The 22,179-nt window shown below is 38.7% G+C and overlaps 1 protein-coding gene across 1 annotated transcript in view; it reads left to right on the top strand.

The window, feature by feature from the left end:
• Positions 1-22,179, top strand: part of adgrb1a (adhesion G protein-coupled receptor B1a) — a 618,149-nt gene that overhangs the window by 294,576 nt on the left and 301,394 nt on the right. Inside the window, exons 14-16 of the mRNA XM_048596183.1 lie at positions 5,067-5,142; positions 18,869-18,971; positions 21,566-21,609. Coding sequence (XP_048452140.1) covers positions 5,067-5,142; positions 18,869-18,971; positions 21,566-21,609 — 223 coding nt within the window. The remainder of the gene's footprint in view (positions 1-5,066; positions 5,143-18,868; positions 18,972-21,565; positions 21,610-22,179) is intronic.

Raw genomic sequence — 22,179 nt, 5'->3', positions numbered from 1 at the left:
TTGGGAACTCTGCAGCCCAATGGTATCAATGTGGACTTTACAAGCTTCAAAATCTCCCCTCCCCCAACCGCATCCCAAAACCAGCCCAGTTTGTCCCCTCCTCCCTAACCTGTCCTTCCTCCCACCTATCCCCTCCTCCCACCTCAAGCCCCACTCCCATCTCCTCCCTACTAACCTCATCCCGCCCTCTTGACCTGTCTGTCCTCCCTGGACTGACATATCCCCTCCCTAACTCCCCACCTACACTCACCTTTACTGACTCCATCTCCGCCTCTTTGACCTGTCTGTCTCCTCTCCACCTCTCTTCTCCTTTATCCATCTTCTATTCACCTCCCCCTCTCTCCCTATTTATTTCAGAACCCCCATCCCCTCCCCCATTTCCGAAGAAGGGTCTGGGACGAAATGTCAGCTTTCCTGCTCCTCTGATGCTGCTTGGCCTGCTGTGTTCATCCAGGTCTACACCTTGTTATCTTAGATTCTCCAGCATCTGCAGTTCCCACTATCTCTAAAACAAAAGGGCTGATGTTTTTTGGTTAAGGGGAACATTACAGTATCGGATAAAAAAACTAAGTTTCAGAGGGTTCTTGGAGAGAATCTATTTGTTTAAATCCAAGAAGTAAGAAAGTTGCAATTACTTTGCTCAATATAATATCACCAACTAGTGGGAAAAATATAGCGGAACAATTTTGCAAGAAAATTACTGGGAGATATAAACGGCAGAGGGTAGTTATATTAGAAGAGTTTTATTACCAATATAAAGGCTGGGATAGTGGAAGTTTAAGAATTTTCAGAGGCACTGGCAACTATCTTTCAATCTTCCCTAGCTTCATGAGTAGTACCAGAGCACTGGTGAATTGAAAACATTACTTCTCAGATCAAAAAGGTTATAAGCATAGTTCCAGCAATTATAGACCAGTCAGTTTAAGTCAGTGGTAGGCAAACTTCTGAAAAAAATTATTCGGATTAGAATTAATAGTTATGTCAAAAAATATGTGTTAATTCAGATGGGTCTGAATGAATTTAGACTCATAGATTCCCTACAGTATGAAAGAAGGTCATTTGGCCCATCAAGTCCACACTGACCCTCCGACGAGGATCCCACCCAGACCCACCCTCCTATCTTATCTCTATAAACCTGTACTTCCCATGACTAACCCACATAGCCTGCACATCCCTGCACACTCTGGGCAATTTAGCATGACCAATCCACCTAACTAACACATCTTTGGACAAGGGGAGAATGTGAAAACTCCACACAGACAGTCGCCTGAGGCTAGAATCAAACCCAGGTCCCTGTTACTGTTAGCCACCATGCTGCCCTGATTTTGTTAAGGAAATTTGTTTCTTATGTGCGGAGGTTTTTTAAAGTAAGAGAGAGGGTTAATAAGTCGAAAGCTGTTGATGTGATGTACCTGGATTTCAATACAATTTATCTAGTGTTTCACACAGACTTATGAAGAAAGTTATAGGTCATGGAGCATAATGGAGAGTAGCAACATGGATATAAAATTGGTTTAGGGATAGGAAACAAAGCGTAATGATTAATGGACATTTTTGGGCTGAAGGAAATTTTGTAGTGTAGTTCCCCAGGGATCGGTATTTGAACTGTATATATATGGTTAGTATATATTTCCCAATATATTTAAATGATTTAGATCTTGGTGGATAGGGGATTATTCCAAAGTTTGCAGATAACACAAAACTTGGGAGCATTGTAAACATTGAGGAGAAAAGTGTAGAACTTTGAAAGTACGTTGACAAGTTGGTGGAGTCAACAGAGAAGTGGCAGATAAAGTTCAATGCAGACAAGTATGAGGTAATACAGTTTGGTATAAAAATGTGGAGAGTTGTTTGAAATAAAAGGTACTATTCTAAAAGATGTGCCACAGCAGAGAGAACTGACCTGTATATGTTTATAACTCATTAAACATGGAGAGAGTTATTAATAAAACATATTGTATTCCAACTTCATTATAAGGGCAAGAACAGGGATATTACGCTGAACTTACATACAACATTGGTTAGACCTCAACTGAGTACCTTACTTTTGGAAGGATGTGAATGCATTGAATAGAGTGCTGAAGAAGTGTATGAGAATGGTTCCATGGGCGAGAAACTTCAATTTTGAGGATAGGTTGAAGAAGTTGGATTTGTTTCCCTTGGAGAGCAGAAGGCTGGTTAGAATAGGTAGCCAGAAATGGTTCCTGCTCATAGAAAGCAGCAAGAACCATACCATACAATCTTCAGGTAGTTTGCAAAAGAAGCAAATGTGAAGGGTGAACACAAAAGTTGTACTGCAAATGGTCCAAGTTTGAAACAAACTGCCTGGAAATGTGGTGAAAGTAGATTCGATTGAGGCATTCAAGAGGGAATTAGATGATTATTTAAATAGAATTAATGTGCAGGAGGAATATCAAGGAAGGCAGGAGGTTGGTACTAATCCAAAATGCTCAAAGAGTCAGAGCTGACACAGTGGGCAGAATGGGGTCCTTCTAATGTATGTAACATGTAACAATCCAGCGATATACCTACCATTGGAATCTCTGAAATCTATGACTCAAGCATCCTGCAGAGCAATGGAAATGTGTATCAAAAGTCAAAATTTCCCAAACAATTTTCATTTCTGTCCATGCATCCGGACTTTCTCAAGGTCTCAACATACACCCTCAATCATACTTCTGGCCTCCAAACATCCTGAAACCTCTAAAGATTTGGACCGTGATTAAAATGGAAATCTCAGTAGCTGATAAATTCTGTCCACAGGGGTAGATTTTGTGCTAGTTTTAAATTAAAATGTATGCAAACAGATCTAAGCTGACAAACATGCTGCGTACTCCTATGCTTCATTTAATGGTTTGGCATTGCTCAGTTTAATTTATCAAAAAACTGAAATGACTTAAATTGCTATTTTGTCACAGATATCTTTCAGTAAAATCTTCCTTTTCTTTTTACCCCTTTATCTGCTGTAGAGTGCCTTCTTGCACTGACATATGGGCTTATTAAATCTCTTGTTATAAAGCCCTGATTGCCCTTAACATTATCCTGAGATCTGGGGACAATAGCATTCCGCCTATATATTGGTTTCCATTGTCAAATTTACTTTGAGGGCTCCTGTCTGGTGCTGCCATGAATAGAATGTTCCTGAATTAGCAATTGGAGAGAGATGTCAAACATTTTCAATGACAAACCAACATAGTCCTTTTGTAAAGATACTTTTGAAATTTGCACATCCATGATGAACTGGGACTGTTTTGTTTCTGTTAAAGTCGAGATTCCTTTGCAATGTGATTTCTGTGAGAACTACCTTTCATTTTCAATTTCTGCTAATTGTCAGGTTGGCTTGATGCTTTTGTGCTTATGTTTGAAGGAAATTGGAATGGGGATACAAAATCTGGTCCCAATTTTAATTTCAGCCGCTAACTGGAGGGCAGATAGAAATGGCAAGCATGTTTAAGCTCACCTGATTCTATATACATTGAAGTAAATGGAATGTAAATCTTGGTAGGCTGTAAAACAATAATCTGGGCAAGAGTGACCCCATTCTCTCCGAATGACTTAGGCCTATGTGGTATTATTGGCATATGGATACGGTTAGCTTGGATGACTGGTTTGTAGTGCAGAATAATGCCATCAGCATGGGTTCAATCCCCACACCAGCTGAGTTTACCATAAGGGACTCTCCTTCTCAACTTCTCCCCTCGTCTGAAGCATAGTGACCCTTAGGTTAAACCAGTAATAGTTATCTCTTTCTCCAATGAGAGAGCAGCCCTATGGTTTGGCAAGACATGACAACTTTACCTTTTATGATTGACAAGTGTCAGCTGGCCGGTAAAGTGAAATAGTCTGGCTATTTCCCCCTACAAGTGAATGAATAGTTTTCATTGCATTAAAATTTTCCCCTTTCTAAGTTCATTCATTTTCAGGTTGAACTTTGATTAGATATAAATAGGAGCTGGTATACTGATTTCCCTTGTCCTAATGTTTTAAGTTGCTGACAATAAAGATGCTCAGCAGAAATCAAAAGACAATAGAATTTAAATCTTACTTTAAATCTTACGTAGGCATTTGCACAAACACATGGTGCAATATTGTGGTCAGACACCAGTTGGAGTACAATTTGAGACACTTAAACAAAAGGGTTGAGTGTTCAATTCTGTGTCCTAATCAGTTGAAAATAAGTTATAAAATCTGTTGTGAGTATTAACTAGGAGGCTAAGAGAACTCACCTGATCATGGAATCATGTCACCCCAGAATCTCTTACAGGCAGAGAGGGTCTTGTTTTTATATCTGGTTGAAAAGACAGTACCTCTGACAGTGCAGCACTCAATATTATATTGAGATATCAATCTACAAATGTGTTCAGTGGCAAGCATTCTACTGAACTTGCATCCTTTCATTTAACCATATATTGCAGTTTTAAAATTGAAGTTAATTTAAAGTTAAAAGTTAATTGGTAGTGTTCGTTTTACTGTTGTCTAAAGAAGGCTTTTATATTTTTGACTGTAACAAATGCAAATAAATTTGGCATCATATGCTGTGGACAATGGTACGAAAGAATTATAGAAGGAGCATAGGTAGTTCCATATCTCCCAAGTATGTAATTCCAGTTCAACACTTCGCAATAATTAAGAAAATTTGTTTAGACCTGCTCCATCAGTGGACAAATTGAAGGTATTAGAGAATACGACGGTGGTGTTGCCATGTATGAAGAGAGAGGAAGTGTAGATGGAATGAGCAGTCTTCAAGCTTCATTCAGCTATCCAAGATCACAATTAAAGGACTTGACTAAAATTGAAATTTGTCAAAGTGGACAATGTGATTTAACAAGTCCTGACAATGATTATTCAAGGTCAGACATGAAAGAGAACTGCTTAATGACATTTTCTAGTCTTTTTTATAATTTATCCATAGAATATATCCTTCTATGATCATAAGAAGCCTTCACTTCTTTTTGAGGGATGTTTTTAACCACTTTGAAATTGTGTTTAAGCTTGTTTTTAACAACTTGTCTCTGCTTTCCAACAGTTGTCGATAAGTAAGTGATAAAACTGTATTTATGTTGCAGAGCCGGATGATTCTTCAGTTTATGTGATAGGAACTGTCCTCTATAGAAACCTGGGGGCATTTCTGGATCTTCAAAGGTAAATCTGTTTTAGCTTATTCACTGGGCTTATTTTAAATGGATAAAACAAACAGACCCTACAGCAATGCTCAAAGGAGTAAATGAGTTCAAATGTAGGAGATGAAAACTTGTAGGTTAAAGACCAGTAACTTGTGTTTATGTAGTAACACATTCTAAGTTACTTCATACAAAGCAAGATATGACACTGAGCTAAATGAATGTTAAATTTTTGGCCTTTATTAGCCTGTATACTTTTCCTGAAATTATAACAAATAATGAAAGACTTCAGTGGAATTCTATCATTTGTTCAATCTGTATCTAACTGGGTGACAATCACTTAAAGGGAAAGTTTCCCGACTGCAAATGTTGATTCCAATAGATTGAAGTTCCTTCTTTTTGGATTATTAATATTTCCTACTAGGATGATCTCAGATTTTTAAAAACTTTATTATGGTTATTTCTGTTGGAAACAAATGTAGTTGAAACAGAGATTTAGTAGGGGTACAATAAAAAAAATTACATAATTTTGTGTATAAATATTATGATAGCAGTACTGTTTTCAACTTGTAGAAATGCCTACCTGAATAGAATGATGAAGGTCGACAAATGCTGGGAATTTCCTCAAGAGTTCTCCTGATCAATCACTGTAACTTTGATACAAATCCAGATTTGCACATAGTTATCAGGGTTACTACAAGGCTCATGGGGCTAAATTTTACCAGAAATCAGCTGTGCCAGTTTTGGTGAGTTTAATAGTGGTTTTCTCTCAGCAAGCTCTAGCATGTTGTCTCATGCTATCTTCCTAAACTCACTTCATAACCCATGTGCCTCGCCCATATGGGACCATGCTTTGTCGAATTTTCCTATCAGCCCCACACAGAAGCACTGCCTATCGTTAAGACTGCCCTGACACCAGCACTATATTGAAGTCCAGCCATACTCCTGATAAAGTGTTTGCAGCTGTCAGTTTGATAGGATCGGGATGGCCTGCTAGACAGTGAAGTGCAATGGTTGTTACCCATGGAATATGCCCTGAGATGTTTATGCCTGGTGTCCGAGTTGAAAGCCTAGAGGTCCAAGTGACGAGCTGGAGTCTCCAACTAACTGCTCTGACTTGTCTGTCAGAAGTCAACTGCTCTGTTGGGAACTATCGCCATTTATTTTCTATCTGGTGGGAGGGAGAATGGGAATGAACATATCAATGAGGTGAGTTGATGTAACAATGAGGATTTTAATGGATTCAATGGACTCACTAGTGAGAATCTAGTCTCACCATTCAAAACCAAGTTGGAAACAACACAACAACACACAACATCAGTAATTTCTTTACTTCTGATCTCACCTAACTCTCATGAATATGCCATTTCTAACATTGTTCGGTGGCTAGGAAAATTCTGAACACAGGTTGCAACTTGCTACCTGAAAAGGTAATAGAGATGGAAATCATTTAAAAAGTATCTGGATGTGCATCTCGTGTGCTATAACCAGCAGGGCTATGGTCCGAAGGCTAGAAAATGAAATAGATTGAGTGGCTTATCCTGTCAATCCATAACCACTAACATTTTGAAGTATGTGTCCCCATGGTGTCCCATTAGTGGGCACCGTGGCAACTCCTGAAGAAAAGGAATATTTTAGAATGTACATCCTCCACTCCTTTAATCATCTGTTTCTCCTGAACATATCAACATAGATGTGAACATATAAATTAGGTAATTTGGCCCCTTGACACTGCTTCCCAATTATTATGACCACAGCTGATATGTTAGAGTTTTGATTTCCACAATTCCATTTAGCCCCAACGTTTGATTCTCTGCCTTAATAAGGATATATCTACCCCAACCTTTAAAATGCTTAATGAACCTACTTCCACTATCTTCTGAAGCAGGAAGTTCCAAAGTTACATAACCCTCTAAGAGAAAAAAATAATCTATCCTATGCAATCCCTAATTTAAAATAACATCCCTTGTTCTGGACTTACCCACAAGAAGAATCATCCTTTCCATATCCACCTTGTCAAGACCATTCAGGATTCTAGACACTTCAAACAAATTACTGTTCTAAACTGTAGTGAACACAAATCCAATCAACCTATTCTCAAAAGACAATCCACTAATTTCAAGAATCAGTCTTGTAAACTTCCTCTGAATAACCTCCAACACATTTACATCCTTCCTTTAATGAGACCAAATTTGCACACAGTATTCAAAACTTAGTCTCATCACTGACCTATTTCATTGAAGGATAACATCCTAAACTCTATGTTCAATTTCTTTCATTATAAAGGATAACAGCATTTTTTATCACTTGCTGTCCCTGCATACAAACATTTGGTGACTCATGCGCTAGAATACCTAGATCCTTCTGCATCTTGGCATTTTGGAGTCATTTTCAAATTAAGTAATCCTTTGCTTTTCGTTGTTATTTTACTAGCCAGACGATCGTACAAATTGTGAACTCCCCACCTCAAAAGTTAGTAGTGGTGGAAATATTGAGTATTTTAAAGGCAGAGATTGTTAAAATAAAATCAAAAGTTGGATATTAAAAAAAAACCGAAAGAATTGCGGATGCTATAAATCAGAAACAAAAACTGAAATTGCTGGAAAAGCTCAGCAGATCTGGCAGCATTTGTGAACAGAAATCAGAGTTAATGTTTCGGATCGAGTGAAACTTCCTCAGAACATTCTGAGCTTTTCCAGCAATTTCTGTTTTTGCTTTATTTCTCAAAGCTTGCCCGGGTAGATTAGTAAAAACGACGAATAGTGAGAGTTGTTTTAGATATTTAAAGCAGGACAGTGTTAACGAAGTGAGCATAGACCCTATAGAAATTGAGACTGGAGAGTTAATAACAGAATATCAGGAAATGGGAAGTGACTGAGCAGGTATTTCACATCAGTCTTCACTATAAAAAATACATGTAATATTGCAGAAGCAGCAATAATTCAGGAAATGGAAGGGAGGAAGGAACTCAGGAAAGTCAGAGAATTTGTACTGAGCAAATTGTTGTCGCTGCAGCCTGACCAAGGTACAGGTCCTAATGGACTTTGTCCTAGGGTCTTAAAAGAAACAGCTAGGGTAATAGTTGAATCATTGGTTTTCACTTTCCAAAACACCCTCTATTCAGGGCTGTTCCCATTAGGTTGGAAAGCAGGAAACTACCGGCCAGTTTGTTTAATGTCTATCTCAGAGAAAATGTGGGAAGCCATTATTAAATAAATTGTAACATGACACTTGAATACGTTCATGGTAATTGGGCAGAGCCACATGATTTTGTGAATGGGAAATCCTGTTTGACCAATCTATTGTAGATCTTTGAAGAGGTAAGGCATATTGATGGCACAAAGATAGGTAGGAAGAGCCTACAAAAAGATATTAATAGTTTAAGTGACTGGGCAAAGATGCAACAAATGGAATATAATTTGTTAAACTATGGAGTTGTACATTTTGGCCAGAAATTTTTTTAAAAAAGCATTTACCTATATAGTGAGAGATTGCAGAACTGAGAAATGCTGAGGGATCTGGGTGTCCTGGTGCATGAATCATAAATAATAGTATGCAAGTACAGCAAATAATTAGAAAAGCCAATAGAATTTTTTGATTTATTGCAAGGTGAATGGAATACAAAAATATGGAGCACTGCCCAGGCTACATCTATATACTGCTGTTGATTTACATGTTCATCTGTAATTATTTCACATCTTTCTACATTAGAGACCATCTGCCCACTCACTCAACCTATCGATATCAGTCTGCAATGTCATTATGCCCTCTGCACAACATATTCCCTTGCCTAATTTGAGAATATCTGGAGTCTCTCTCTCTCATTGACTCCCCTCGTCTAAGTCACTGATGTAAATTTTAAAACATTGAGGTCCCAGCAATAATGGATGACACTCACGACATCCTGGCAATCTGAAAAAGACACAAGTTAAGTAAACTCTTTGTTTTCTGCCAGTCAGACAAATATCTGTCCATGCTGAGGATACTGAAGCTTACTGAGACATAAAGCCACAACAATCGACAAGTCTCCAGTTCCATGCCAGTGTGGAATCTTCATAAGGGAGCCTAGTCTGCTCAATCCTTCCTTCTTCTGATGTTTGAATATGGGCACTTTCTAATCGGGATCACCAGTTGGTGATTGTGGGCAAGCTAACTTTTCACTCTCATTGTTGAAATCAGGCATCTTAATATAAACTGGGTTTTAGATCAGAGACTTTTGCTGTCATTGCCATACAATATTGTTCAATATTTTGTTGAACCATTGGAGAATTACTTCTAAAAAGAACAAATTGCATGAAGAAATTTTGCAATAATTACCCTTTGTTCGGTTAAGTTCCTATTCCAAGTAAATATCCCTGAAATGAGCTCCCTAAACATTTCAAATACTGTCACATATATGCTTATTGTAATGTATATATTCAGCAAAGCAGTTATAGTGGCAAAGAAAGCCTGGCTGTCATTACTACTGTATTTAACTGAGATGCATGAACATTGTATCTGATCTGTTACATAGCTGTCACCATGGAGAAGCAGCCTTATTGCAAGGAAAACAATTGAGAAGAGATGGATTTTATGGTGAAGGAATGACAATTAGTGGAAAAAGATGATTCAACATGCTCAGTTTGAGTCATTACCGAAGCATATTTCTTTGTCTATTGTGTAACAGATCATGAATTTATCCATCCTATAAGGTCACCTAGTTTTAGGGTTTCCATTAATCATTTCTGTTGAATCATTTGTATTCAGTGCTGATCTTATGCAGTGAAATCGTTGGTGAGTGAACACAGCTTGAGTCCGTGCATTCATTTATTGATCAAATAGCATGTTAGAAGAGTTTATATAGGGAGTTACTGGACTGGAGCGCATGAAAGGACAAAGGGACAATTGAAGAATACTGATATCATCAAATCTGAGAGCAAGACTGTCACACTTGCATTGACTACAGTCATCATGGCTGTTGAGTACATCATTACTGACTGCATGAGACAACATTGAGGTAAGGCCACAAATGCCTCTTTTTGTGCCTGAGTAATTCTCATGGGTAAGCTATTCAGAAGATGGATGAAAGGCTCTTTATGGTAAAGAATGTAACATTTTAATGTATAAACTGTAAAACTAATATATAAAAGCAAAATAGTGCAGTTGCTGGTAACATGAAATGAAAAAGAATCACCAGAAACACTTGGCAAGACTTGAGGGAAACCAAATGTACAATTCAGGTTGATGAGCTTTCCTCAAGACTGAAACGTTGAGTGGTATTTAATTGAGATATCCCCCAGGCATCTCAGCTGCTGCCTGAAGAAACAGTCAGAGCCTTGGTTGGCATTTTTAGGGAAGGTCTGGCTTATTAAGTGCCAGTAAGTGAACAGAAGTGGGTATTTCCAAGGATCATCAATCAAGTCAGAAGCTCTGTTTAGCAACAGTGCCACCGTGGGAACTGGCTGCTGCTAGTAAAGCACCCACTCTGGAATCATTGCTGCATCCTGTTGTGTGAATCAGAAAATAATAGAATCATATAGTACAGAAGAGGCCATTTAGCCCATCGAGTCTGCATCAACAAAAACTAGTCTAAATCTACGCAGGTCCTACTTTCCAACTAAGGCCTATTGCCTTGAATGTTATCACACCTCAAATGCTCATCCAAGTTAGGGTTAGGGTTTGTAAGGTTTCTCACCTTAACTACTCTCCCAGGTAGTGCATTCCAGATTCCCACCATTCTTGGGGTGAAAAAGATTTTCCTCAATCCTGCTAAAACTCTTGCCTTTTTCCTTATAATTATGCCCCCCCCTTGTTATTGATCCTTCAACTAAAGGGGACAGCTGCTTTCTATCCCCCCTGTCCCTGCCCCTTAAAACCTTATGTACCTGTAGCAGGTTCCCCCTTAAAGCTCCTCTGCTCTAGAGAAAAACAATGCAAGCTTATTCAGCCTCTCTTCATTGCTGAAGTGATGCATCCCAACAAACATCCTGGTGAATCTCCTTTGCACCTCTTCCAGTGTAATCACATCCTTCCTATTGTATGCTGACCAGAACTGCACACTGCACACTAGCTGTAGCCTAACCCAAGTCCTGCTACAGCTCCAACATAACATCTCTGTTATTATAATCTATTGATCAACTGATAAAGGCAAGTGTCCTATGTGCTTTCTTAACTACCCTCTTAATCGGTTCTGCCACTTTCAGGTATCTGTGGCAAACAACTCAAGATCTTCTGTTCCTCTGAGCTTCCTAGTGTCTTTCCATTAATTGAGTATTTCCTTATATTGTTACTTCTTCCAAAGTACATCCCCTCACACCTATCAGGGTTTCATTTCATCTGCCATGATCTGCTCATTTGACAAATCTGCCTATATTCTCCTGTAACCTAAGACCTTCTTTCTCACTGTTAACTATTTGGCCAATTTTTATGTTATCCTCAAGCTTACTTATCAAACATGCCCCCATTTTCTTCCCCAACATTTTTGCAGAATCAGCCACTGGTAGCTTGTGATTGGGGTAGAGAAGTGACACCAGTCTTTCTTTCTACACTTAGTCTAATTCCTTGTTTGGTTAACATTGATAAAGAATGAACTACCCATGCATTGTAAGAAGAAGAGACACTTATCTTCACTTCAAAATATAGTTTATTGCATGATCACAATCCGTGCAAGTTACATCAGTTAATGAGGACATAATGACAAAGTCTATCAGAAGCCAGAGGTGACCTTTCTGAGCCCATCAGGATCGAGTTCTCAACCTGGGTGCCTAACATTATCAGACTGGGTAGAATGGTACGTAGTTTCAAACACTACCCTTTCAGGTCTTTGGCTTTGTTCAACTCGATTTTGATTGTCAATCATTTACCTGTAGGATGATCTTTTATCCCTTAGATGTCCTTCATAGATGGAGTTGTCCCTCCAAAACCCAATAGTTGGTTCCTTACCTTATGTGAAGGAACCTGAATCTCCGGAGCTCCCTTTTCAGAGAAACATTCAGTTCCTAAGTCATGGAATTGCATCACAACATTATCTGGACAATCATTAATCTTATCAATGTCCATCATGGGGGACTACTGCTCTGTTGATACAAATACTTTGCTCTTTGTGATGTGTTAAAATTTTCAGACGAGGAAATTTCTTCTGGTTGACTGTTTTTTAACCCATGGATTTTGGCCTGTCTTTCATGGAGTTGTATGTGTGGGGTCTCCATTTTGTTGAAGCAAATCTTTACTGTCAAAGTGCTGCTACATCAGCATTGAAAGGATGCACGGTCTTTAGTTCAAATTGTTGCACAGTTGACCATCTTTATTCATCATCGGTCTACATCTTCCTGATGAACTAGACAATTTCATGTCCTCATTCATGGTACTGGAACAGATAACTGTTTACTCAACATTATCTCTGTCATTAGTAGCTGTAATGCCCTTTTAGAAGAAAAAGGATTGAAATGTTCCTCTTCAAATTTGTGTCATCTCATCAAAATCTGCTGTTTTAAGTTGTTTTCAAGTCTATGTTTTTGCTGTGGCATTTTCTCAGATGATTACTTCTGGTACCTTTTTGGTATGCCACTATGATCAATATGTATACTGTTTGCTCGTGGTAGATTGTTGCTACTAATCTTCCATTCTCTTTGTTTTGTCTTGAGCATGACTAATGATTAGTGGCCAAGGATACACCAATGCAGAATATCTACTGAAAGTATGCTTTTCTTCAATAACAAGGAGGTTTATTGCATGCTAGCAGTAAATTAAACTCTATTTAGAACTTAGGGAACTGGTAGAAATACAATTGCTCCCTCTGAAACCTGAAGTAGAGCTCCTCGACTCCACGCACAAACTATGTATAACATTAGTAGAGTGGATGAAATCAACGTAACATGAATATTAACTCTTTTAAAACCATTACCTTATACAGCAGATATCTGTAGGGTCTGGCAGAGATAGCTGAGACCAAAAATAGCAAGTAATGTCTATATGTTACTTGGGGCAATTGGGTGAGAACATATGAGTAACAGGTAATCAATATGGTTGTAGTTTTATGAAATGGGGAAAATATCAATATAGTTGAAATAAAGGTCTGATTAGAAAAGTATATAGCTGGACTCTATCGAACGAACCTTTTAACCTCTGGTTTAAAAGATCAAACAGCTGTGGATGTTGGAAACAAAAATAAAAGCAGAAATTTCTGGGATAACAGAAAATCTGGCAGCATTTGTGGAGAGAAAGCACAGTTAATGTTTTGGGTCCAGTGACCCTTCATCATCACTGAGTGTATTCATGCATAAAATGGGACAAAAAAAAATTGTGGGGAGATGTTGTATAAGGTTGCAAGGTTGTGAAAGGGTTTTTTTTCCGTGGAGTACCTTGAGCACCACCCATAATAATAATGTCATATGGGCTGGGTCGGTGAACAGTTCAGAACCTGAAAGGAGAAGACCTACTTTCTGGATCTTCTTCATAGTCTCTATAACAATGTTTATCATATCAATGTAAGTGTTACATAGTTTCTATCACACAATAACTACATATTGTTTAAGACAAAAGCCTCTTCTAGTTAAACTGTCAAATAGTCTCCCCTCTACCATACTACACCAAACAGGTCCTGTATCATCAAAGTGGATGGTGGCAGTAAATCTACATTCTAGTTTGCAATAGCACAAAGAGCTCATCCAACATGATAAGCGAGGTTATGGATGCTCATACAACAGGAACTATTTCTACTATCTTGACTGGTAGTTAAATCCACAATTACTCTTCCAGTAAAAACAAATTCCATCTGATTTCTCCCTTATTCCCTGATTAATGTTTATCATCTGTCATGTTAACCAGTTTCCTTAGGTTGACTTTGGGGTTAAATCATTTTATCCGTTATATGTAATGAACAAAACAGTAAATAAAACAGTAACAGTGAACAATGATACAGCCACTTAAGTCAGAACTCAAATTGTTAACAGTTGAAAGGCCAGAAGCAGTCCTCCCACAAATCCCTGCAGCAGCTGTGGTTAGTCATCTTTACTCAATTCCAGAAACACTGATTTACAGAAAGGTTGCCCTTGGTTGCAAACTGTGGATGGGCTTTTGATTGATGATGCCTTATCCACTACATGATGGTGATGTGATGCTGCATGTCAACTAGGGGAGATGCAATATCACAGCGGATTAGGGGAGAGAGAAAACAGAACTAAATAGGAGGAATGAAAATAAGAATAATGAATTTCTCTGCATGTTCTTCCAAAACTAATGATCCACCATTGACTTTGGCTGTTTGCAATAAGAAGGCACAAAAATAAAAGTGGATGCGTGAAGCAATGTAATATTGCATGATGTATACAAAACTGTAAATCTCTATTTTACATATCATGCACAAAAGTGGAATACAATTTTCTGTGGATAATAGAAACAATTCTCAAAACACATCCTTCTTTTCAGCTGAAGTAATTTTAACTTATGTGCCTTCATAATAATGTGAGCAACTCCCTTTACCATTCATCATTTGGTTTAAAACTGCTAATGATTTGACTGTTAAAAACAAAAACCTGTGTTGTGATATTGCTGTAATGCTTAATGTTAACTCCCAGAACCAGGTGGTATGAAATCTAGATGGTTGCCATAGTAATTGGGCATGCTAATTATAAATTAATGGAAGTCTTTTGAATGCCATCTATAGCATTGTGTGGCATGGTGACAGGCTTATTCCTATGACGTGGTTGCAAAATTTTAACACTATAAGGAAAAGAAATGAAAGAGAAGATGAAGGATTATAGACTAAATCAGTTGTTAAAATCTATACCTTATCTTGTTGTTGAAGTAATTATTTAAAAAGAGAATTATTAGAATTTTTGTATAAACTGCTTGGGGATGTTATTACACACTGTGGAGCAGGTGGTGATTGAACATGGGCCTCCTGGCTCAGAGTAAACGATGGGCAATGGAATTATGGAAACATTTAAAAGAAGGGAAATTTTAAGATTGTGGGTGATAAACATGAAAGTTATTGAAGGGCAGTATGTGAGGATGTGATCTTAATTTTCACATGAAGAAATCAGCTGCTGTGACATAGTGGGTCAAAGAGTTAGTTTTTGCATTGTCGCATTGAATGGGCTGAAATTTCAGACTTTTCAAGGACATGTCTGGAGGTCATGGGATCTGAAAATGGTTGGATAGTGTGGGTAAGGGGGTGATCCCATCAGGCCATCAATATTCCATTAAAGAATAAAAAAAATGAATGCTCTTGAGGCTTCTTGAGGACATTGTCCCAATATCTATTGGTTTTTAGTGGGCATGTGAGATACCTCTCAATCCACAAGATCCTGTGAAACAATATTGGTTTACCAGTGACAGATAGCTGGGCTTGTAATGCAGTGACCTAGGTAATGTTATGGGGACCTGGGTTTGAATCCCACCATGGCAAATGATAGAATTTGAATTCAGTGATAATCTGAAATTAAACATCTAATGGTGACTGTGAACCCACTGTCACAAAAACCCAGCTGGTTCACTAATGTCATTTAGGGGAAGAACATCTGCTGTCTTGATATGGTAAGGCCTATATGTGACTTTAGGCCCACAGCAATATGGGTTACTCTTAACTCTGAAATATCCTTTCAAGTTGAAGGGCAACAAGGGATGTGATATAAATGGTGACCACATCAAATGAATGATTTTATTTTAAAGTCATGGCTTAGAAGAATGGGAGTGAGGTCTGGTCATGAGGCTTTCCCCTGCATGTCCAATGGTCCTATTGGTTTTGGGGTCCTTTCATATGTCTCCCTTTCATTGCTGGCAACCAGGAATGTAGATAGCTTCATGCCTTCCTCAATTCTACAGCAATGCCTATCTCTAGAGGCTATGACGTGTGGACAGACAACCTTTTATTGGTCTTCCAACTTTTGTTAAACAGGTTCCCCAGACTAGATGCTTCCTGTAAAAATGCATGTTGTGTCTTGCTTCCCAATGTCAGCAGTAATGGATTCCCAACTCACATTTCATCCCAATGGCATGAGAAACCCAGGAATAGAAATCTTGCCAAATGACTCCAACTACTTACTCTCTGAACAATGGAACTGTCTGAATTTAGATCTTGAAATACCTTTGCGAGGTGCCACCAGCAATGACATACATTGGACAGCATTCCTTGGCTGTGTTGAATATCTCCCTTCTGACTTGGAGGGTGAGGAGCAATTTGGAATCTTCTCTGGGCATCTCCCATGTAAGATTGGATGCTTGTGTCTTGGCTCCCCTCAACATTTATCTCAAGAAGAAGATTGAAAAGTGAACAAGGAGGTTCATGAAGATGCTATCTGATGCAAGGAAATATGAAATACAAAGAAGGACTTAATAACATATATTCTTCTCATCAGAATAGCGCAGATTGAGTATTAAAGAAATAGCAATGTTGATAATCATGAAAAGGTAGGACAGGTTAGAAAGAAACAGTTTGTTTCCAGTAGTAGAAAGGAACAAGGATGATGGAGGAATGTGATTAAATTTAAGAGATTTAGAGATGAGGCAGGGGCAACACCTCCCTACAGCTGAGGAGGGTATGAATTTCAGATCTGGGATTAGTGACTCAAGTGGAATCAAGGTTAAATTGGATAGCAGTGGAAGGGTAAGGAGGGCAAAGGAATGTAGGATCAATAGTGAATAAACAGAATGGAGACAGCGACATATACTTGTAAAGGTGAGATTAGTCCCATTTCAGACAATGGTAGTAAAATCAATGTAATCAAATATGTGTAGTATATGTTTCTAATTTGGAATGCCATGTTGGGAATGAAAGTAAAAACCAAAAGAACTGCAGATGCTGTAAATCAGGAACAAAAACAAAGTTGCTGGAAAAGCTCAGCAGGTCTGGCAGCATCTGTGGAGGAGAAAGCAGAGTTAACGTTTCGGGTCCGGTGACCCTTCCTCAGAACTTTGGGAATGAAAGTACTCTGGCCTAGGATACTAGTCTGCATTAGTAAGGCTAGCTGTCAACTAATTGTTCTACTATTGTTTGGTTGAGCTGAATGAGTTAGATTTTGCTAGACTTTAAGATGCAAAAAGCAAGTAAAATCCCATTTGGGTTTCCTAATGGCAGGGATCGCACCGACTTGACTGCCCATTTATTGTACACAGCCGGCCAAAGTATAGAATTTAAGTGTGTTACTTTTTGGGCTGTTGGCATTTTGCTGGTAACAGCACTGTACCCTGCCATACGACCATGATGCTTTTCTCTTTACTCCTTCATCCGTCATTGCCCATCCCTAAATTGCCCTAGAGCTGACTGGCTTGCTAGGTCATTTTAGAGGGCAAACACATGACAGATCTGGTATCACAGTAGACCAGACCAGATAGAATGACAAATTTCCTTAGATCATTCTTAAAGGTTATTACCTGAGGTTTTAAAACAATTGATAATACTTGTCAAGGTCACAATGACTGAGGTTAGTTTTATATCCCATATTTTTCTTTATTGGTTGAATTTTTAAATTCCATCAGCTGTTTAGTGGGATTTTAGCCCATATCTCCATATTATTAACCTGGCTCTCTGGATTACTATTTCAGAGACATTATTCCCTTGCTGGCATCTTCTGAGCTTCCCAGGATTGGAGACAATGGAGTTGGTGTTGTGTGATGTTGCACAGTCAGTATGTCAGTATATCTTTAAGAAACATGCTCCTAGTATCATCACTGATCATAGCATACGACCTCAGGGTAGAAAATTCTCATACTCTCTCTTACCACAGGATCATTTCAAGCATGGTGGAAGCATTCTTGCATTAACGGGAGCATGCAGCTCAATGCTGCTCTCTGCTGTAATCCAATAGCTTAATGTTAACCCAGACAGTGATGTGTCTGTGAATGTGATGTTGTAAGTAATAGCTGATCGTGATCAATGGTTTGTTAGATTCTTCAGTACCATGATGTCCGTATGTCACATGGGAAAGTATAAGCAACAGCTAAAAACACCATATTGGAGGCAAAATCGCATCAGTTGGAGACAGAGGACCTCATTGCTGTAGGAACTGGGAGTCCTCTCAGACTGACAACATAAGAATATAAGACATAAGAATTTAGAGCGGAAGTAGGCAAATCAGCCCCTTGAGCCTGCTGCACCAATCAATTTGATCACGGATGATGGGCATCTTGGCCTCAGCACCATTTTCTTGCCCGCTGTCAGCAACCTCTGAAACCATTATTCATTAAAAATCTGAGAAGGAGGGCCTTTCTGTTTGCGCTGGGATGAAAAAATAATGTCTGCTTGCCCGGGCATATTAAAAAATTCTCTTTTTTACCACCTCTGCCAGGTCATCTCAAAATGGACGCACCCTCATTACTCCCTTGCTGTCTCAGCAGCAGCCATTTCTCACGAGGGTATTGCTGAGGTGGCAGAGCTGCTGCCCTTCACTCTTATTAGAGCAGCAAGGTGGCAGCGTTTTCTCCTCTCGCCTACCTGGTTTTTTGATTGCTGTCTCCTTGTTGTAATATTGCGTGGGAAGCCCTATCACCACCCAAGAAACTCCTCAACTCCAACCCCTTGTTCCTTCAGAAAGAAACACAAATGTATTAGGGCACTCAGTCAGTCAAAGTCACAATGAGACTCTCTGCCCTGTTTATGGGAGATAGCCAGAAACATTAACAGGACTATTTTACGTCAGCAACTGACGCGGAAACTGCCAATACCATAGTCTTGGAATGTAACAACTAATTACTTTTATGCTTTGACTTAATATCCTTTACATCATATTTGAAATCACTAACACATTGCTGATCTTTGCTTTCAATTTTAGGAATGCTACAGTGCTGAATTCCAAGATACTGTCTGTCATTATGAAACCTTCTCCAAAGTCTTTGGCCAGCCCTTTGGAAATTGAATTTTCTCATTTATATAATGTAAGTTATGCATTCAAATCACACTCAGCGACAAAATGTTGTTATCCGCAACACTTTGAATCAGGTTCATTTGGAATTGTTCCCTAAGTGCAAATTTTATTCATAATTGAAAATGAATGCAGGCTTTAAAAATAATATTTCACAAAGAGAAAATAGTTTTTAAGAAACAGCCTTTGGTTAATTACAAGCAACTGGAATAGACATTTACCTTGGGTCCCATGTGGAAAGGGTTCCAATTTATTTCAGTCTTGCCAAATAAACAGCAATATTCAGTGCAATAAAATCGAACATACTTTATTCATTCCTGTCCAGTGTTCCTGCAGATTGAAACAAATGCATAAATTTCTGCATCTCACAGAAGTGGACTATGCATGTGACACCAGGATATCAAATAGTGATTCATTAATTAGGTCCACCCCTCCCCTTAAGCTGCCAATTATTACAGTATAATGAAATCCACTGGACATCCATTTTTTTGAGTGTTTCATTTAGATATTAAATGTACTCTACATCCTGTAAATGTAGCCATTACGATATCTGCATTAGTTTAGCCTAGGATCATATTACAGATTCTGCTCACTTATCTGAAATGGCTATTAACAATAACATCATGCATGAAGGAGCTGTTAAAGCAAAAAGCTTTTTGACTGTTTGTATTTTTTTCTTCAATTTCCATATTTTCAGTACCTTATTACTATTTTCACATTGACATTAGTGAATTGTAATTCAGTTCACAATAAAACAACTAAATAAATCCAGGACAAAAAATCACTAAAAGTGATTATGAAGTTTTCAGATTGTTGTAGAAAGTCAACTGGTTTTCTGGTGTTACTTAGAGAAAGGAGGTCTACCATCCTTACCTGATCTGGGCTTACATGTGAATCCAGTGGTCTCTGTCATTGACCCTTAACCACCCTGTGAAGTAGCCCACTGGCTGTACCTGGAAATACATGGTGCGCTAACTTCCATTGAGGGGCAGATACATATAATTAAATGAAATGGCAACGGTCCCCGAAGGACTCACAGCCACTAGGATTTTACCCATGGTGATAGAGGCTGTTGCCAATTATGGAGGTAGAGTGCAGTAAAAGGCTGTGGCCTGGTGACCAGGCTATATATGTTGGAGGAACCCTAGTGTTTACCCTGCCCAAGGTTCCCCTTCTCTCCAGTCCGTCCCAGCTCCAACCTTACTTCATCTGAACTTTGCATACTTTTAAAGATACATTTTATTCTTATTTGAGACTTGAGTAATTTGAGTACTTTTTAAAAACCTTATATTCCTATGCTAGACTTTTTTTTAACTCTTTCTATTCTGTAACAAATACTTAAGTACCTAGGTACCCTGTACCTAAGATGGTGCCAAAGAGGTGACATTACAAACTTTTCACTACACTTATTCAAGTGCATGTGACAACAAAGGCTATTCTATTCTATTCTATTCCAACCCCAGCAAAATCCTAAAACATACTGATTCCTGGGTGCATTAGCAACTCACCTTTGGGACTAAATATAGTGCACCATTCCCAGGAGTATTACATACAAATTAATTCATGGGATGTGGTCTTCACTGTCTGGGCCAGCATTTTCTCCCTATTCTTAATTCCCTTGGAGAAGGTGGTGGTAAGCTGTTTTCTTGAACTGCTGCAGTCCAAGTAATAAAGGTACAACCACAATGCTGCTAGGAAGTGAGCTTCAGGATTTTGACCTAGCAACAGAAACGAAGGGTTTAATCTTAAGATGAAAGGCAGGAGGTTGAGAGGGGATTGAAGGAAAAATCTTCTCATCCAGAGAGTAGTGGGGGCATCTGGAATTCCTGCCTGGGAGGGTAGTTGAGGCAAGTAAACTCACAGCCTTTAAAAAGTATTTGGATGAATGTTTGAAATGTCATAACATTCAAGGCCATGGACCTGTTGTTGGAAAGTGGGACTAGCGTAATAGCAGTATATTTTTGGTGGTAAAAATTTGATGGGCCAAAGTCCCTCTGTGTACCGTATGATTCTATGATTTTCGAAGGAGCGATATAAGAGTCAAATTGGGATAAGCAACACAAAAGTTGGAACTCCCTCAAGTTCCATTTCAAGTAAAGACCTAATGGCCAATTAAATGGGTTCACCATGGACTATTACGCTGAGGGGCAACGGATCCATCTTCCTTTGTGAAATTCAGCCCCATGACTTTGTCTAACAGCAGTCACAATTCTGGGGAACCGTACACTTGAATTGCTAGGTTTTTTGGAGCAGTCTGAGTTTGGGAATATCTTCGCTGGCAGGGAATCCACCCGGAGCGATGTAGGAGTGCTAAAGTCAATGCATCCGATTGTGCAGTTCTTTTTAAGTACTAGGTCTGGGTAGCTGCTCATATTGATTCTTCTTCTTTATTTTCCTTCCTGTGGAGCAAGGCATTTTCACCGAGAATGGAGCTTTGACAACTTCAGTCTCATGATGCATATAATCTGAATTGACAAAACGACGGATTAGTAATTGACGAAGAATTGGCAGGGATTTTGGCCTGTGCAAGGTTTATTGTTTACATTTAAGTGTATCTTCTTCAGTAGACTCAACCCCATTTTAAAAAGACTTCATTTTATTTAACAGGGCACCACGAACCAATCATGCATTGCATGGGATGAAACAGACACGTAAGTTGTTAAACATGTAAAATGTAAAACACTACTTAAAAATTGCTTTCAAGGAAATGCATTATAATCGGCTCGAAGTTTTAAGAAGCAAATTCACTCAAGCAAAAATATTCAATGTTCACTAAATTTTATTAACAGCCCTATTAAATTCATTTTTTGTTATCCATGCTGAATTTCCTTTATTTTTATTTGCTGCCCTCCTCTGCATAGTGTGCTGATTGATGCATTGGCAATGTTATATGTGTATCTCTAATTCCCTGGTGTCAACTCCAAGCTGCCATTCTTCCCATGTGAGCCTCAGCAGACAGTGTCAGATTCATCATCAAGAGCAATAAAGCCGAGTCTGATCTTGCCCTTCATCAGCGATCATATTTGCAACTCCCAGCCAGAACTTGAACTGATTTTTTTCCCCTTTCCAGCTGCTGCTGTGTACATTGATCAGTTCAGTCAGCCCAACTCAGCAATCAAACTTGAGACGCTCAGTATCACATGGGCCAGTACATTTGTTCATAAACCCATCAAAGTGATTTGTTCAGTCTAATTGCTGTGATGTTTGTGAAAATCTGGTCA

This window comes from Rhincodon typus, chromosome 4 (genome assembly GCF_021869965.1).
Source record: "Rhincodon typus isolate 14 chromosome 4, sRhiTyp1.1, whole genome shotgun sequence".
NCBI lineage: Eukaryota > Metazoa > Chordata > Chondrichthyes > Orectolobiformes > Rhincodontidae > Rhincodon > Rhincodon typus.
The sequence above is the reverse complement of the archived record's forward strand: the minus strand, read 5'-3'. Positions and strand labels throughout refer to the sequence as shown.